The sequence below is a fragment of the Eumetopias jubatus genome, unplaced genomic scaffold (genome assembly GCF_037043125.1).
Source record: "Eumetopias jubatus isolate StellerSeaLion01/CBP00866 unplaced genomic scaffold, mEumJub1_p1.0 scaffold_3, whole genome shotgun sequence".
NCBI classification, from domain to species: Eukaryota; Metazoa; Chordata; class Mammalia; order Carnivora; family Otariidae; genus Eumetopias; species Eumetopias jubatus.
This window is the reverse complement of record NW_028274809.1, coordinates 109,554,899-109,573,442: the sequence shown is the minus strand read 5'-3', so window position 1 is coordinate 109,573,442 and position 18,544 is coordinate 109,554,899. Positions and strand designations below refer to the sequence as shown.

Genomic DNA, 18,544 nt, shown 5'->3' with positions numbered 1-18,544 from the left:
ATGGCCAAAGCTGGGACAACTTGAGCAAAAAAATATTTGATTATGACTCAAGAGTATAAAATAAATATCCATGTGGTCATACTAATATAAATGAAAGGTTGAATGAATAAATGCAAGAGAGGAGACAAATGTCCCATGCAGAATAATTACAAATAAGTTTTGTAGCCACTCAGCCTGGAGCATAAATCCTCACACCTTGATTGTGGGCTGTGCATAGTGAACTTCCGAAGAGTGCAGTATGGAAATTGGGGAAGAGCAACTCATTGTGGAGTTCAGCAAACACTACCTCATACCCTGTGATCAAGGTCCATTTGTAGTAAATAAAACTAAAAGTTTATTATAAAAGTAAATGAAATTTTAAAACAGAAAGCTGAAAGCTTACTTAGAAGAGATTTAAAATATAGAGAGACATTGAGAAATAAAATTAGTATAAAACAAAATCCAATACTAAGAAAAACTGTAAAATGTAACCAACATTAAATTACAGTAGAGAGGAAAGTGCTAGAAGTTGTTGATTATGAAGGTCCCACATGAAGTTCCTAAGGAGAAGCTAGCTTCTCAGGGAAATAAGCTGCAGCAATGGGCTTCTTGCTTTGTCACAGAGAAACCGGAGCCGAGAGCTTACTATTGCTTTCTGTATCCTTCTCTGAGCTTCACATTCTTAGCCCTTTTCTCCTTTTTCTTCTTTGTCATCCTTACCTCCTACTGGCCCCATCCTGAAATTTCAGTGGGAGAACCTTCTTAGGTTCTAAAGCGCACACAGCTGACTCTAAAAATTTAGTGTTTGTGCAGTAAGTCCTTAATGAGCCCTGGTTGTGTGACTGGCATTATGCCAGGTACTGTTGGGAAGACAAAAAGCAGCCTAATTTTGGAGACAGACTGATGAGTCTAAGTAATTCTTGCCCTTTCTTTTTTTTTAATTCCAAATAGCCAATAAAAGTAATGAATTGAGGATGTTTTCATATTTTTAGGTGCAAATATCCTGCGGGATTCAACAGGCAACGTCAAACTAGGAGATTTTGGGGCCAGCAAACGGCTTCAAACCATCTGTCTTTCAGGGACAGGGATGAAGTCTGTCACAGGCACACCATACTGGATGAGCCCCGAAGTAATTAGTGGAGAAGGCTATGGCAGAAAAGCAGACATCTGGTAGGTTTTGATGCTAGGTTTGCCTAAAAACACCTTACATAATTCCACCCAAAGTGGAAATTACTGAGCCAGATTTAAATGATCTTTTGTACTTTTGAAACAGGATGTCAGGATTATAAGGATTACTTTTATTTTAATTTTGCCTCTTTGTAGCTTAATGATTAGCTAAATAAATGTAGTTCTTGAACCTGTCTTCCTTTCTTTAGGAAGGATTTCATCTAAAGCAAATTCCAGCATTAGAAAACTATCTTTGTTTTATTTCCCTGAAGAACTTTAAGAGTTATTAATCTTTGTTAGTATCATGTAATTCAGTTAATCTTTAATTGCTTAATAACTTCCAAGTTAAAATGTGTTTAATAGATATTCATTTTAGGCATCTAAAGGCAAATGGAATTTCTAGCGTTTGTGTTCTTTGTAAGATAAAGACAAAAAATTATATTTAATGTCAAGTTAGAGAATTATATTTAAGCAAAAATTATAAGTTGAATAATGTTCTTTGCCTAACCATTTGAGTTAGTCCTTAAATTGTGGTTTATTTTCATGAATTTTTATGTTTAAATTATAGTTTTATATAATTACAACCTTTTAATGAAACTTTAAACTTAAAATCAAGTTGTATTTTAATGTAAATGGACTTTAGTTCTGTTTCTCATGTTGTAGTTAAGTGGCTTTCCTTCATGATGATACTATTTGTGTAATTTTTCCCCCCCTAGGAGTGTGGGCTGTACTGTGGTGGAAATGCTAACTGAAAAGCCTCCTTGGGCAGAATTTGAAGCTATGGCTGCCATCTTTAAAATCGCCACTCAGCCAACAAACCCAAAGCTGCCACCTCATGTCTCAGACTATACTCGAGATTTCCTCAAACGGATCTTCATAGAGGCCAAACTGAGACCTTCAGCTGATGAACTGTTAAGGCACATGTTTGTGCATTATCACTAGCAGCCAGTAACCTCTCCTGTGCCTCTACCCAGCTCCCATCAATTCATTCACCTTCTCTCTGACTGCACTTTTCTTTTTTATAAAAAAGAGAGATGGGGAGAAAAAAAGACAAGAGGGAAAGTATTTCTCTTGATTCTTGGTTAAATTGTTTAATAATAATAGTAACCTAAATTTTTTATATTTAATCTTTTTTTTCCCTTATAAGAACTTGAAACTCCTTTTTTTTTTTAATTTTTTATAATGTACTGATGTGGTTCAGAGAGATAAAGCACTTTAGTACATAGTTGCTCTTTTTAGTACAAACAAATCATTTAGAATACCTAAGGATTGTAGAGTCTTTCCCCATGTCACTAACAGATTGGTGGTGATGGGGAGACATGGAAAACAAGGAGAAGAAAATGATGTATGATTTGTAGTTTTTAGTGATTAGTATTTAAAATAGGTCCTCATTTGTGGGGTTGAGCCCTAAACTTGAGTTTAGGGTAGGTACTCAAAGAATATAGGTTCCTTCTTAGATCTGTATTCTTTAGATCTAACCTCTGTCTACCAAGCTTTTTGCTCAGTAGGAATCTTGATATAAAATACGAATCTCTAAGAGGTATGTTTATTTGTTAATCCTAACCAGTATAATAAGCAAATACACTATAATAGATCCATGTTACTGGAATCTGTAAACCTTGAGGGATAGCTTTCTGCTTAAAAAAAAAAAAAATACTATTTTAGAGTAAAGCAGATATGGGAAGTCAGTGAGCAAATCCAAATTAAAAGGCAAAAAGAGATTGCTCTAATCCAGTGTGTGGGCAGAAGAATCCACATTTGCCAGTTAATAGAAATAATGAAAAGAAGAACTAAATGTTGTTTAGTATATTTTAAACTATGGTCTTTATTGGAGGGAGGAAGTTCCAAAATTAAGGGAAAAGAGAAATAATCAAAATCATGTATACTATATCTTCCTATTTCTAACTCCTGATTCACCATAGATAACATTCTTTGGGAACTAAGAATTTAACTTGGGGTATCCACATGTTAAAGCTAGTGTCATGAGATAAAAATCCTCATTCTTGGGATCACAGAATACTAAAGCACCTCAAAAAATAGCTACTGTGTAAAATAGTGGTTCACCAGTGTTGGGTGGGGATAATTTTGCTTTGCATTTGGCAATGCCTGGAGACAGTTTTTCATGTCACAACTAGAAGGATGCTAGTGGCATTGGGTAGTCTTGAGGCCAGGGATGCTGCCAAAAAAACTACACTATACAAATACAGCATCCCCCTCTGCCAACAAAGAATTATCCTGACCAAAATGTTGAAAATGCCGAAGTTGAGAACCTGATGCAAAGACCAGCCCCAGTTATAAACTGAAAATAGCCATTTACAGAGTAGATTCCTTGCTAAAAGTAAATTTCAGAGAGAAAATGATGCAATGCAAAATAAGGGTTTTACAGGAGCAGATACCACTACTTCAAGTCAAGGGTGAACAATCTCAACAAACATCAAATAGCAATCCTTTCCTTACCAGCTGTGTATTACACCCAAATCAATAACTTCCATTGTAGAAACAAAATGAATTTAAATATGGAGCCTATTAAACCCAGCCATCTGTATATATTCTTTCCTCAAAAGTCAGTTCATAATTGTGGGAAAAGAAAAGCATATCAAAACAAACTATTAACTATTTTATAGGAAGGTTTAAAACTGCCAGGTATTTCTAGTGTAACATATCCACCAAGAGCAAGGACATCCAGTGGAAAGAGGCAGCTGGGAAACTCCCACTATCTCTGATTTCTGCTACTGAAAAATATGAATAATGCAGTAATTTAGCTACTTGCAGTTTGCTTCAGCATATTAAAGCAAGTGCTAAGTACTTTATTTTTAAAGGTTAGGAAATATTAGTCTTTCTGGAGGCCGTAAATGTGAAGCCTTTCATAGGATTCATAAGGGACTCTGGTATTTTATTTTCTGCTAAGAGGTATGCTCTTCTAGGGACTCTTTTAAAATACGTTGTTTCTGAAGTTAGGTAGATCTTGGTTTCCTGTATCAAGGTCCTATCTGGCATTTTCTGTAGGAATATTTGAAATTCCACTAGGTAGTCTGAGAAAAAGTCAAAGCACAAATATGGTTGTCAAAGCTTCTCCCATACCTTTATGATCAAAGGAAGCAGCTTGCAAGGAAGAATATTAATTAGTGGCCCCTCCCCCTTAAAAATCAACTGCCAAATCTTGTGCTATAAACATAGTCCCCAAGGATGTGGATCTATTATAATTTCTTTTGTCTTTTATGAGTGAAGGCATCTCTTCTGCTTGAGCAAGATCATGGTATCTGGACCAGTGGGCTTTTCCTTCATTCCTTTGTCTTGTGTGGTTTTGATTTCCTTTTAGCTCATTTTTGGTCTGGCAGGGTAACCAGCAGTGCAGAATATGAGACAAATGCTCTTTAGGGAGAAATCTTGGGGGGGCTGTGAAACCCAAAGCAAAACCGTTTGCTTTTTCCAGTCTCTTTTTCTTCTCTAAATGCTGTGGAAAATAAAATCACCTGTACTTTAACACTGCTGCAGGAGACCTTTGTTTTATAAGAAAAATATGGGAAAGTATTGTTCTTTATGTAAAGACTTAAAAGTAGACTAATAGTTTACAGAATTATTATATAAAATGTGATGTGAATTTATTTCAAACAAGTTGTAAAGGTACCAAAAATGACAATAAAAGTTAATATATATAAGAACTACTAGAAGAAAAAAGCTTGAAGTGGGATGAGGTATGAAAGACCAAAAGTAAATTTTAAAAAAATCTTTGAAAGGAAACCCCTCTATTAGTATTAGGGGCAGTTAAATATGACACTCCAATTTTTTTCTTTCTAATGGTATGGATCAACAAATGAAATTTGAACTTTTAAAAATGACTCTAAATGTATTTTGTTTTTTAAATGCACAACTGATTCTTCTATACTGTAATGTTTCTTTGCTGAGGCTGGAAAATGGCCAGACTGCTGACTTTGTGCCTTTAAAATGCATTCTGCTTTGATAGTGGCAGACTTTTTGGTGCTGGAGAAGATTCACTAGCAGTCTTACATGTGCTTTTCAGGAAATATCTTTCTACTTAGGCCTTGAGAGATTCAAAATGGCATGACTTAGGCTTGGACCAAATATAAGATCTTTTACATTGCAAACAAACTGTATTGAATAAAAGGGTTGAAAAATATCATAAAGACTAATGGAAATTTTGATGGTTGGTAATTCTTTAAAATGTATTTAAAAGTATACAGACTTTGAAATTTTCAGTATGACTATCTTGAAAATTTTTCCATTTTTCTCTTTTACAAAACATGTTTCTAACTTGAAAATGGTTAAAGACGATTGCCTTAGAAAGTTCTCAAAGGCAGTCAACCTTATTATATGAGAGATTGAAATGTTAATGCACAGGCTGAAATGTAAAAGAAAAGTTAAAACTTATTTCAGAGTAAATTGAATTGGCTTTCAGTTTGAGAGAGCCTTTATTTTATTCCCAATAGAAAGTACATTAAAAAGGTGCAAATATTTTTTTTACAAGAGCTCTCTGCTGCTTTAGTTCTTACATATGTCAGGTCTGGTCTGTAGTACTTCTGAGATGGAGTGGTTATAAGATATGTGAAATCACTAAGAAAATCAAATCTGGATAGTTTATAGGGATGACCAGGCTTGGATGCAAAAGCCAGGGTGTTAGATGCAAACTCTGAGCCACAGCAGAGCTCTGTGCCAGTGGTTTCATTTGAGGTCTAGAGACCAATAGCTTGATACAGAATCACCTGGTGTCAGTCAAATAGAGGAATCTATCAATTTCTTTTAAAGAGTGTGAATCTTTTTCACTTGCTTATTCAATAATTGTGGCTTATTATGTCAGGTACTAGATTAACTTATCCCTAAGTAGGTCATAGTCTAGGAGGAACCTGGGCAAACAGATAGACTTATTTTATGGCATACCCTAACTCTGAAAGTTCAGTGATGTTTTAAAATGTTATTGTTTTTTATGAGATGAGGGGAAACCAGTTTGGGCAATCATTGGCTGTTATAAACTAAAATCCTATTAACAGGGATTAAAAGTATCCCCAAATTGGAGGGACCCCATAGGTCAGGCGGCCTCTGTCTCAGGACTCCCTCTTATATAAAAGTCCAGCCCCTACTCAATTCTAGTGGTGAGGGGCATATATCCCATAACATAGTGAGGGTTTTTTCCTGCTTTTTCTTTTAAAGGGAAAACAATTTTTTAAATCTAAATTATTAAAATGCCCAAAATATTTGACAGAAGTTGAATTCTTTCAATAGTGTTACATGTGCTAGGATCAGGACAGTTTCTTAAGACCTTATTGTTATATTAAGTTTGGCTTTTTTACAAATATAATGCTCATATTTATTTGAATTTTAAGATTAAGTTAATGAAAAACAATTGTTCATTTTTGGTAGTGCCTTTTTCTCTTTATGCCTTAATTTTATTTTATATCAATAATAATTCAAGTTACCCACCACAGTGAAGGTTTTTCCAAAATCACTAGGCTTCAAGAGTTCATTTGGCCTTAGGACTGTATATTGGCCCATAAACCTTTCTTAATGCCTGCTTCCTCCTCCTACCCTTTTCTACCTCTTTTTATTTTACATATGTGTGTGTGTGTGTGTGTGTGTGTGTGTATGTCCATATTTTACATATATATATGTTCAAAGAGAAACATTAGCATTAGTCTGTGATAGACACACTGCGGTCTCCACTAGACGTGAATGCCTACAATAAGGATAGAAAGAGGTATTCTAATTCTAAAGAGACGTAGCAAATTGTTTTCCAGTTTGGTAACTTGACTTTCAATCACATTGGCACTGTCCAAATTCTTTGTATATCATGGTTCAGTTATGATTTTCATAGCAGAGCTAGAATGGTTAATTTTGCCCTAAAGAGGTAATTTAAATGGTTTACAAATGTTAAGGCAATGAGACTTAGGGCAATGTGCAAGGAATCCAGGGATAGCAGTTCTGATCCTTACTTTTTAACTAGCATTTTGACTAAAGCTCTAGCTTACTTTTCTGTGAAGAGAGAATGTGTGTGTGTGTGTGTGTGTGGGAGTTGGGGCAAGGGTGGGAAGGAAGGAAAGGTATGAATGTTCAACTAGATTAGTCTCTGTTCTTAGAAGAACAACTGAAATGTGTATGACCTACTAATGATGGATAAGTGTAATCGTCTTCAGGTAGGAATGCCAGCACATTTTCCACAAGTAGCTAGTACAAGTGATTGTTTAATAAAGGTATTTATTGTAAATTGCCAAGCTCTTGGTTGGTAAAAGTAGATTCAAATTGAATTTGTACGTGTGTATAATAGTGAGCTTATATATAATTCTGAAATAGAAAATAATTGATTTTGCATAGTTCTTCATGAGCTCTTTGGAATAGAAATTCTTCCAGACTTTACAAAAACAAGCTTCCTTAGCTTACCAAGTGTTCAAAAGGAAATTGTCTTATACCTCTTTTTGGTTGGCTAGGGAAGGCGTGCTGTGAAGCCACTGTTCCTACTTCATAGTTGTCTTTAGCTTTGCTTTGACTTCTGCCACAGTCTGGACAGGATGCCATAATAGGTATGGGAAGTATCAGGGCCAGCCATCTCTCCATACTCACCTTTCAGAGCTGTAGATGGTGATGAGCTTTCAGGGGAGTCTAGAGAATCTTCTTGGTGATAGAGCAGACATGGTTCAGTTTCAGAAAGCTGAGGGAGGAGTCATAGTTAAAGAGAATAAATTTTTATTTGTTGCCTCTATACAGTCTCATATGTAACTCTTCCATATTTTTCATAAGTATGCATTTTAACTGATTGTAATATGATATTTTTGTTAATAACAGCAAAGGCATTGAGTCAGTGAGTACTGTTATTCCCTATGCCTGATGACTCCTTGTTTGTATTTACAATCTGTATTATCGGAATCACTTTAAACCAAAGCTTTTATATTCCCTGCACACATAGCCAAAATGATTATCACTGTTACTTCTGCCCACCTGTAAGCTAATGGTATAAACATGTTAAAGCAGATACTTGTAGAATTTGTATCTCAATCTATCCTTCAAGTAAAAAGACAGGTGCTCAGTGTTTGCATTTAGACATACAGAACTTACTTCAACTATTACAGAACTACATAAACGTTACAAATTTGAGCTTGTACATGTGCCAATCTTACTGTCATTTGACCATCAATGCATATACATATATGTTGACATATGATGCCTCAGGTTGGTGGCATACTTTCTTCCTAGTGTCTTAACATTTATGAACTTGTGTTTGACTTGAGGGGCATTTTAGGAAAGCTGTGAAGAAAAGTAGGTTATGGGCTGATGTCTGCTTTGTGCCGTCAACATTTTGGAACGTAAGGAAGAGCCTGCTCTCCAGTATACATGCAGAATTTGTCCCCACATAAGGATTTCTGAGTCCCTTCATACCAGTTGAGAACAGTAAAGTTTGTGACTATACTGAAAAGCACTTTTGTGTTCATTTATTTATATATTTTTAGAATAAAAAAACCCCGTGTAACTAGTGGTGATTTTAGCATAAGCATTACTTGGAGGGAAGAGATAAGTAACAGAGTCACATCTTAAGCTCTATTAGATTCTTAGGCTCCAAAATGGATTTGACATATTCTCATTTTTCCAAAGACTTTCCACCTGGAATAAGAAGAAAGGACTAGTGGAAATATTTGAGTTGGAAAGGCTTATGGGCAAAGGAAAGTGGGCCAAACCCTTGCAATATACCCTGTTCAAGTGCAAGTACAGTGTCTACGGATAAGAATACTTCTTTAAAAACAAACAGTTGTTTGTAATACAATCTTAATTAGTAAGTAAAAAGTTTACATTTTTTCTATTGCTATTGGTTTTAAAATTTGCTACCCTGCATTCTGAAATATTATAAGAGTTAATACCAAAAATACTTTTAATGTCTGACATCTCTTACATTTCACATGGTTCTTTTTATTCAAATATCATTGTAAATAAAAGTAAACTTGGATAAATTTGAGAATAGACTTTTAATTGTTGCAAACTATGGTTGTCAATTTGTAAATTTACCCTTTGACCTAATGTACATTTTTTAATGTAGCCATTAAAGTGTCTATATTTAATCTATTAGTTTCTCTGTAAACGTTTTTAATCTCAGTTGAATGCTGGGCAGTTTATAATTATGTACAAAGGTGTTTTTTTCCTATCAAAGTTGACTTTTGCACATTTTTGGAAATGTTTAATTTGTACACTGATTTACTACTCTGACCAATAATTGTTGATGGATGTATGAGTATCATGAATGCGTGCATTGAACTACTGTCTGTGTCTTTGTTTTAACTTCTTTCAAGATGTAGCCATCAGTAACTGCACTGCTATTACTGACTTAAATGGACCTTCTTGCTTTTACAAAGTATACTTACCTATGGTTCTATCTTTGTTGAAGAACTCAGGAGTTCAACATCACTTTCTGATTTTATATGTATTCTAAAATCCATGACTAAGTTGAAAGTATGCTGGTAACTCTGCGTATCAGGGGGTGTGTGTGGAGATGTCTTTGTCTGTCTGTAGGCACATGTATATATCCCAGTAATTTCTTACTTTCATTTCACTTCTACATTTTTATGAACTTGTTTTATAAGGGTACTGTTTAGTTAGAATAATTAAATATATATAAAAGCTTTCTGAGAGATTATTTACTATATGAATATATTTTCAGCTGGCTGATCAAAAATATTTTTTTAATTTTGTTTTTAACCATTTAAAATGCATTTGTATTTCCAGAATTGGATGCAAATTTACTTAGATATCAACTAAAATACTCTTGCAAGGAAGGGCATTGAATTCTCTTGAGGATTCTGTGAAATGCAAATTAAGAGGAAAAATAGGTTTTAAAGCAGTAGCAAAAACACACTGTCCATTAAAATGGCCTTTGAATTCTCAAAGCTATGAAAAAATGTGAGAAACTAAATTGTCTTGAAGAGATGTCAAGATTTTTTATATCTCAATTGCTGTTCGCCTGTCCTGTTGTTTTTGAATATTTCCTATATTCTACCCTAAAGATTTCAACTTTTAGTTTTTCTCTTACTGGGCAAAGTCAGACCACATTTATAAAACAGTACATTGACATATTGTGATCCTCTGTAATTGAGTATAAATTGGTTTAGAAATATTTGAACATACATTGTTGTGTCTTTAGACTGTACTGTGTATTTTAAGTAACTGGCAGAAAAAGAATTGGAAATTTAATTTCCAATCTGACAATGTTATTGTACTTAAGGAAAACCTTGTTTTTAATATGCGGTACCACGTAAAAATTATTTGTATTAGGAATAAAGTCCACTGTTGAAGTTGAATGTCACTAAGCGTATTATGTTACAAGGAGCCGGTATGATTAGAAAAACCTACCAGAAGCCAGATACAGTGTGGTATGTGCCACATTTCATGCACATTTTGACTTTGTGTTGTTCATTCAAAATTGTGCTTGTAAAAATGTATAAAATTTCTGAGTTTTACAATTTTTTGTACTTATTTTTTCTTGCTGGTAAATAGCTTTTTTTTTTAATCTAATGTGAAAGAAACCATGTTTATATTTTGTTAGTGATCAATGACTTTGTTTATATGGAAATTTGTATATTGTTGGCTCACATCTTTGTTTAGATTTATCGTGCATGAAGGCCTGCAATAATTAGCACAATGAAAATTGCTTTTTCTTACATGTTCATTTTTTGAAAGATTGTGGTGCAAAGGCTTACTCTGAGTAACCTTCTGGACTTTGGAATGAATATAAATGAATGGCACTTTGAGTGTTAATAAAGCTGATATTTATTTCCACTGTGATTGATTTGTCCCGATCTGCTGTTGGACACACTGTGTTCTCAGTTTTCCCTCCTTTGCCTGAGTTGATCACTTTCTAGGAAACCAAGAACAGACTGACCTGGGAAACATTGCAACTAAATCTTCCCAGGAGATGTCTGTAATCCTACCCAACATGTTCTGGCATGTGTTTTTTTTTTTTTTTTTTTTTAATTTATTTGTCAGAGAGAGAGAGCAAGCATAGCAGGGGATGCAGCAGGCAGAGGGAGAAGCAGGCTTCCCGCTGAGCAGGGAGCCCGATGCGGGACTCGATCCCAGGACCCTGGGATCATGACCTGAGCCAAAGGCAGACACAACCGACAGAGCCACCCAGGCGTCCCGCTCTGGCATGTCTTATAATGGACACTTCAGTTATCCAAATCAGAGATTAACAGTGATTAAGAACAAAAACAAAGCCTATCAGAGTGTAAGGAATGGATGCTCCCACAGTATTAGAGATCATTTAAATTAATATCTTCATATAGAAGGCAACTTAGTGATACAAGTCAAAAGCCTCAGAATCTTGTATATCCTCTCAGCCAGCAATTCTCTAAGAATTAATCCTGTGGAAATGATTCCAGATGTGCTAAGGTTTATCTATAAAAGCTCAAAATTGAGGCTGTGTATGTCCCAACAGTAAGGGCTATTATAACAAAGTATTACAAAGTGGGTGGCTTATAACAAATTTATTGTCTCTGCTCTGGAGGCTAGAAGTCTGGCATCAAGGTGGCAGCAGGACCATGCTCCCACTGAAACCCGTAAGGGAATCCTTCCTTGCCTCTTCTAGCTTCTGGTAGCCCCAAAGCATTCCTTGGCTTATGGCAATGTAAGTAGTATCTTCATGTAGTGGTGTCTCTGTGTTTCACCTTTTTATAAGCTCACCAGTCATAATGGATAAGGTCCCACCCTAGTGCCCTTATTTTAACGTGATTACCTCTGTAAAGACCCTATTTCCATCAAGGTCACATTCTGAGGTACTGGAGATTAGGACCTCAAAATATCTTCTTGGGGTGAAACAAACCCATTACAGTCTCACCCTGTGGCTCCTAAAAATGTATATCCTTCCCACATGGAAAATACATCCAGCCAATCCCAACATCCCCCAAAGTCTTCATCATTCTAGCATCACCTCTAAGGCCAGTATTTCATCTACACACCACCAACTCAACTCTCATTTAAGTCATCCAAATCAGTTATGGGTAAGACCTGGGGTAAGAGTCATGCTGGAGCAAGATTCCTTCCCATCTGGGAACCTCTGAAACCAGACTAGTGATCTGCTTCCAGAACATGAACGTTTCCATTCCAGAAGGGAGCGGTCAGGAGGAAAAGGGGGCATGGGTCCCAAGCAAGTATGAAACCTAGCAGGGCAAGTTCCACTAGATTTTAAGACTTGAGAAGAATCTTCACAATCTCCATGCTGTGTTCTAAGGAGCCTGCTGGAGTGGTGACATTGCCCCTCACAACCAAGGAATGGCCCAAAGACTCAGCAGACTTGCATCCTGGGCCTGTCCCCTCTGGGGGGCCTCTGAGCTGCCCTCAAATCATTCTTCCCTCTTCTTGAAGGATAACATGTCTACAGCCAAAATAGTTCTATCAGTTCTTTTCCTGCCTACAGAATCACAAAAGTCTGACAGCCTGCTTTTCATCCCATTTCTGTCCCCTTCCAAGCCATCAGCGTTTCTGCTGAGATAGTTTACTGGGTCCATGGATCACAAGCCTAATGTCTTTAGCAAATGGTTGTCCAGCCACAGCCTTTGTGTTTTCTCCAGAGCATACTTTCTCATTATTTGCGATACCGATAGGCTGAGAATTTTCCAAATCTTCAAATTCTAGTTCCTTTTTGCTTCACAATTCCTTCTCCAATTTATCTTTTTCCTCTCACATTTTACTATTAGCAGGCCACACCTTCAACCTTTGCTAAATATCCAACTTCATTGCTTTTAAGTTCTACCTTCCACCCAAAAGAACACAATGCAGCCAAGTTCTCTGCCGCTTTGTAACAAGGATCACCTTTCCTGTAGTTTCCAATTCATCTTCCTCATTTCCCTCTGAACCTCACCAGAATCACATTTAATGTCTGTGTTTCTATCAATAGGCAATCTAGGCTTTTTCTATCCTGCGTCTCAAAACTCCCCCATCCTCTACCCATTATCCAATTCTAAAGCCACTCCCACATTTTTATTTAAAAATATTTAAAGTTGAAATATAGTTGACAGAAAATATACATTTCAGGTGTACAACATAGTGATTCAACAATTCTATATATTATGAAATTCTCGCCATGATAAGTGTAGTTACCATTGTCAACATACAGAGTTATTACAGTGTTATCGACTATATTCCCTGTTGACTTTTCATTCCTGGGACTTATTTTTTTATAGCTGGAAATTTGTGCCTCTTAATCCCCTTCAACTATGTTGCCCGCCCACCCCACCCACTCTGCTCTGGCAATCACTAGTTCTCTGTATTTATGGGTCTGTTTCTGTTTTTGTTGGTTCATTTGTTTTGTTTTTCAGATTCTGCATATAAGTAAAATCATAAGGGGTTTGTCTTTTTCTGTCTGACTTATTGTCAGACAATAACACCCTCTAGGTCCCATATTCCCTAGCTCCCTAGCATCCCACTTCCCTTTACCAAAATCTGTACTAGGGTTCTCCAGAGAGGCAAACTTCTGCGTTGCAGAATTCCTTTTTCCTTGGGAAACCTGTTTTTCTCTTGGGGTCTTCCCTGAATGGATGCGGCCCACCCACGTTATTGAAGATATTCTGCTTTACTTAAAGTCTACTGCTTGTAAATGTTAATTATATCTAAAAACTAAATAGCAACATCTAAGCTGGTGTTTGACCAAACAACTGGACACCATAATCTAGCCAGGTTGACACACAAAATGAACCGTCACAGGGATTGAGCAAATAAACTAGTATATCCATACAATGGAACTCTTCACCACATATTATTACTGACTAAAAGAAAGCAAGTTACATGAGATGTATAGTATGATCCCACTTTTTACTTAAAAATAGTTAGAAAAGGGGCACCTGGCTGGCTCAGTCATTAAGCGTCTGCCTTCTGCTCGGGTCATGATCCCAGGGTCCCGGGATCGAGGCCCGCATCGGGCTCCCTGCTCAGTGGGAAGCCTCCTTCTCCCTCTCCCGCTCCCCCTGCTTGTGTTCACTCTCTCGCTGTGTCTCTCTGTCAAATAAAAAAATAAAATCTTTAAAAAAATAGAAAAAATATCAGGAGGATATATATGTCACTCAAGTGGTGCAGTTATGAGTAGTTATTATTTTTGCTTATATGTAATTTTTAAACTTCTATGATAAATGTGGGTGTTCTTGCATATTACAAAATACCCCCCCAGCTTTATTGAGATATAATTAACATATAACATTATGTAAGCTTGAGAAATACAATCTGTTGACCTGATACATTTATATATTGCAGTACGATTACCACCAAAGCATTATCCATTATATCCCATGGCTTCCATTTCTTTATTTTGGTGAGAACATTAAGATCTACCGTCTTAGCAACTTTCAAGCCTATGATACAGTATTATTAACCATAATCACTATCCTATAGATTAGCTCCCTAGAACTTATTTTCTAACTGGAAATATTATTCCTTGACCAGCAACTCCCTATTTCCTCCACCCCCTCCGCCTCTGGTAACCACCACTACTCTGTTTCTATGAGTCCAGATATTTTTTAGATTTCACTTATAAGTGATATCATACTGTATTTGTCTTTCTCCATCTGACTTCCCTTAGCATAATGCCCTCATAGTCCATCCATTTTGTCACAAGTGTCAGGATTTTCCTCTTTCTCATGGCTATTTCAGTGTGTATGTATATATATATATCACATCTTCTTTATTCATACCTTGACAAACACTTAGGTTGTTTTCATATCTTGGCTATAGTGAATAATGCTGCAGTAAACATGGGAGTGCAGATATTTCTTTGAGACCCTGTTTCCATTTCCTTAGAATAATACCCAGAAGTGAGATTGCTGCATCATATGGTAGTTCTATTTTTTATTTTTTGAGGAACCTCCATACTGTTTTCCATAGTGGCTGCACTAATTTATGTTCCCACCAACAGTGCACCAGAGTTCCCTCTTCTCTACATCCTTGCCAACATCTGTTATATCTTATAGCCATTCTAACAGGTGTGGGTGATAGCTCATTGGGGTTTTAATTTGCATTTCCTTGATGATTAGTGATGTTGAGCATCTTTTCATGTGTCAGTTGACCATTTGTATGACTTCTTCGGAAAAATATTCAGTTCTTCTGCCCATTTTTAAATTGGATTGTTTATTTTTATGCTATAGGGTTGAGTTTTTGCTACTGAGTTTTTAAAATCTATTTTGGGATAGTAACCATTTATCAAATATATAGTTTGAAAATATTTCCTCCCATTTCATAAATTGCCTTTTCATTTTGTGATTGTTTCTTTGGCTATGCAGAAACTTTTTAGTTTATTGTAGTCCCATTTATTTATTTTTGCCTTTGTTGCTTGTGCTTTTGGTATCACATCCAAAAATTGTTGCCAAGAACAATGTTAAGGAGTTTTTCCCCTATGTTTTCTTTTAGGAGTTTTATATGGTCTCAGATCTTATATTTAAGCCTTTAATCCACTTAGAGTATTTTTGCGAGTAGTGTAAAATAGGGATCCAATTTCATTCATCATGCATGTGATTATCCAGTTTCTCCAACACCACTTACTGAAGAGATTATGCTTTTCCCATTGAGTATTCTTGTGAAATATTAGTTCACAAAATATTTTAATTATGAAAATGTTAGATTAGCCATTCTTCCTCATCACTTCCTTCACTAAAATTAAGCAAATTTGGCAGTGAGAACTTTAAAAAGGCCATATGTTTAACCCAGTATTTCTATTTCTCAAAACTCGACTTGGGAAAATAATCTAAGATACAGTTAAAGATTTATATCCGATGATACTCATCACAGAACTACTTATATAATAGGATAAATTGTAACTACTCCAATGCCCCCAAATTAGGGCTTGGCTAAATAAATCATGATATTGTGATACCATGAAAAATTAAAGTCATTAAACACTCATTCTAACAAAGGGTGAAAAAAGCTTGTTAGGATTATAAAATCATATGTCCAAATAACATCTTCATGGTATAAAAACACTTACTTGCAGGAAAAAAAAAAAAAGCCTGGAAGAAAATAACCCAAAATGTAAATAGCTAGGGGTGGTATTTATTATGTATGATTTAAATAGCCTTCGCGGGTGCCTGGGTGGCTCAGATGGTTGGGTGTCTGCCTTTGGCTCAGGTCGTGATCTCTTCTCCCTCTGCTTTTCTCTCTCTCTCTCTCTGTCTCTCATGAATAAATAAATAAAATCTTAAAAAAATAAATAGCCTTCGCAATGCTTTTCTCTGTTTTCCAAGATTTTTACATGGCATGTAGTATTTGAACCAGATGGAAAATCGAAAAGTGGAAAATCCAGTTTTAAAGCTATGGTTCCTCTACTTCTTGAGTGAAATTCATTTAGAGCAGGGACCAATACTTCAATTTACTGAAAGCCATTTAGCAGAGTACTGATCTCTACATAGCAAATTCTATGGCTGAATCTCAGTCTTCAATTTGCTCAGCTGATCAGCAGCAGCTAATACAGCTGATCACTTCCTCTACCCCGAAATGCTGTCAAATGAAAGCAGGACTTCCAGGTCTCCTCATTTCGTTACCTCTCTGCTCCTTGACTGGTTTTGCCTCACTTCTCCACCTTCCAGCTTCTTCACTATAAAATGTATCCCAAACTTTTCTTTACCTACATTCATTCCCTAGGCAGCCTCCATCAGTTCTAGAGCTTAGTACCATACATATGTTGACAATTCCCGAACTTATATTTCTAGGTCCCTGAGCTTCAGGCTTACATCCAACTGCCTTCTTGACATTTTATTTAATTGTCTATTAGCACACTGCTATGGACAGAAGAATTGTATTCTCCCCAAAACCCGTATGTTGAAGCCCTAACTGAAATTGTGAACCGTATTTGGAAACAGAACCTGTAAGGAAGTGATAAAATTTAAATGAAGTCATAAGGGTGGGGCCCTAATCTGGAAGAGCTGGCGTCCTTATGTGAAGAGGAAGACACCAGAGTTCTTGCCCTTCCCTCAACCCCACAGTGAGGACACAGCAAGAAAGCAAGAAGGTGCTAATCTGCAAGCCAGGAACAGAGCAGGACTTTGATCTTGGACTTCCAACCTCCTGAGTTGTGGAAAAATAAATTTCTGTTAAGTCACACAGTCTGTGACATTTTATTATGGCACTCAAGTGGACTAATACAGCCACTCACATTCAGTATGTCTAGAACCACCCTCCAAACCTGTACGTTCTTTAAGGTACATCATTTTTACGGTTGCCGAAGCCAAAAATCTTGGGAGTTATCCTTTACTCCTCTATCTCACTTTGCATATCCAGTCAGTCAGCAACTCCCACTCTACTTTCAAAATACATTCAGACTGGAACCACTGTTCATCACCTTTACCCCTACCACCCTGGTAAAGCCAGCATTTCTCAACTGGAGTGCTGCAATCACTGCCCGTGACCTTGTAAAGGCTATCTTCAACACAGCAGCTAGTGTAGATTGACTTTTTAATATTGAATCAGATTGTCATTTATCTGCTCAAAAATCTCTAGCAGTTTCCTATTTCAGAATAAAATTCAAAGTTTTTGCAATAGCCTACGAGGCTCTACATCAGTGTTCTCAAACCTGACCATCATTCAGCATCTTGTGAACAAGACTGTTGTGTCCCTAGAGTTTTGATTCAATAGGTCTAGGGTGGGGCCTGATACTTTGCATTCGTGCCTCTATTCAGTTAGAACGTTTCTGTCTGATGTTGATGCAGCCAGGGGACCTCACTTTGAGAACCACTAAACTACATGTACAGTACTGGGTACTAAGTCTTCTCCCCCACTTTTGCAGCCACACTGCTCTCCTCTCATCTTCCTGTTAGAGGTCAAACCTGTGTGGTGGAGTCCTAGGCTCACACAGCTTCTCCCTTGCGATTTACGTAGAATACTGCCTCACTTTTTCAGAACTTTTGCTCGAATAATGTCACTCGAGAGAGGCATTTTTCCCCCCCTGGGAACTCTCCTGATTTATTTTTTTCATTTTTAAAAATTTACATTCAATTACTTAACAATGTATTATTTGTTTCAGGGGTACAGGTGATTCATCAGGGGTACGGTCTTATGTAATACCCAGTGCTCATTACAACACATACCTTCCCCAGTGTCCATTACCCAGATACCCCACAGAGAGGCATTCTGAGGTCACTCTATTTAGAATGGCACTGCTTGTCACTCTGGGCCCTGTTTTATTTGTTCTTGGAGCTCTTAACGCCGTTATGTTTACGGCCCACATCTCTTTCAGAATTTAAGTTCCAGGCGGCCAGGGCCTTACTTTGTTCACTGTCCTACCCCAGAGGCTAAAAACAGTGCCTGGGCTTCCATAAACATGCTCAATAAATACTTCATTGACTGACTACAGGAAGGAATAGGAGCGAAAAACGGGCTCCGGCACAGAGCACACCACGGAAAAACGCAGTCCCAAGGTCTGCTCGCCCACCCT

The 18,544-nt window shown here is 36.7% G+C and overlaps 1 protein-coding gene across 2 annotated transcripts in view; it reads left to right on the top strand.

Annotated features, from left to right (window-relative positions):
- MAP3K2 (mitogen-activated protein kinase kinase kinase 2) overlaps positions 1–10,920 on the top strand; it is an 87,558-nt gene extending 76,638 nt beyond the window's left edge. For both annotated transcript variants that reach the window (XM_028101253.2, XM_028101252.2), the window contains exons 16-17: positions 972–1,149; positions 1,863–10,920. In XM_028101253.2, the coding sequence (XP_027957054.1) occupies positions 972–1,149; positions 1,863–2,088 (404 nt within the window). In that variant the 3' untranslated portion in view covers positions 2,089–10,920. The remainder of the gene's footprint in view (positions 1–971; positions 1,150–1,862) is intronic.
- Positions 10,921–18,544: the final 7,624 nt, after the last annotated feature.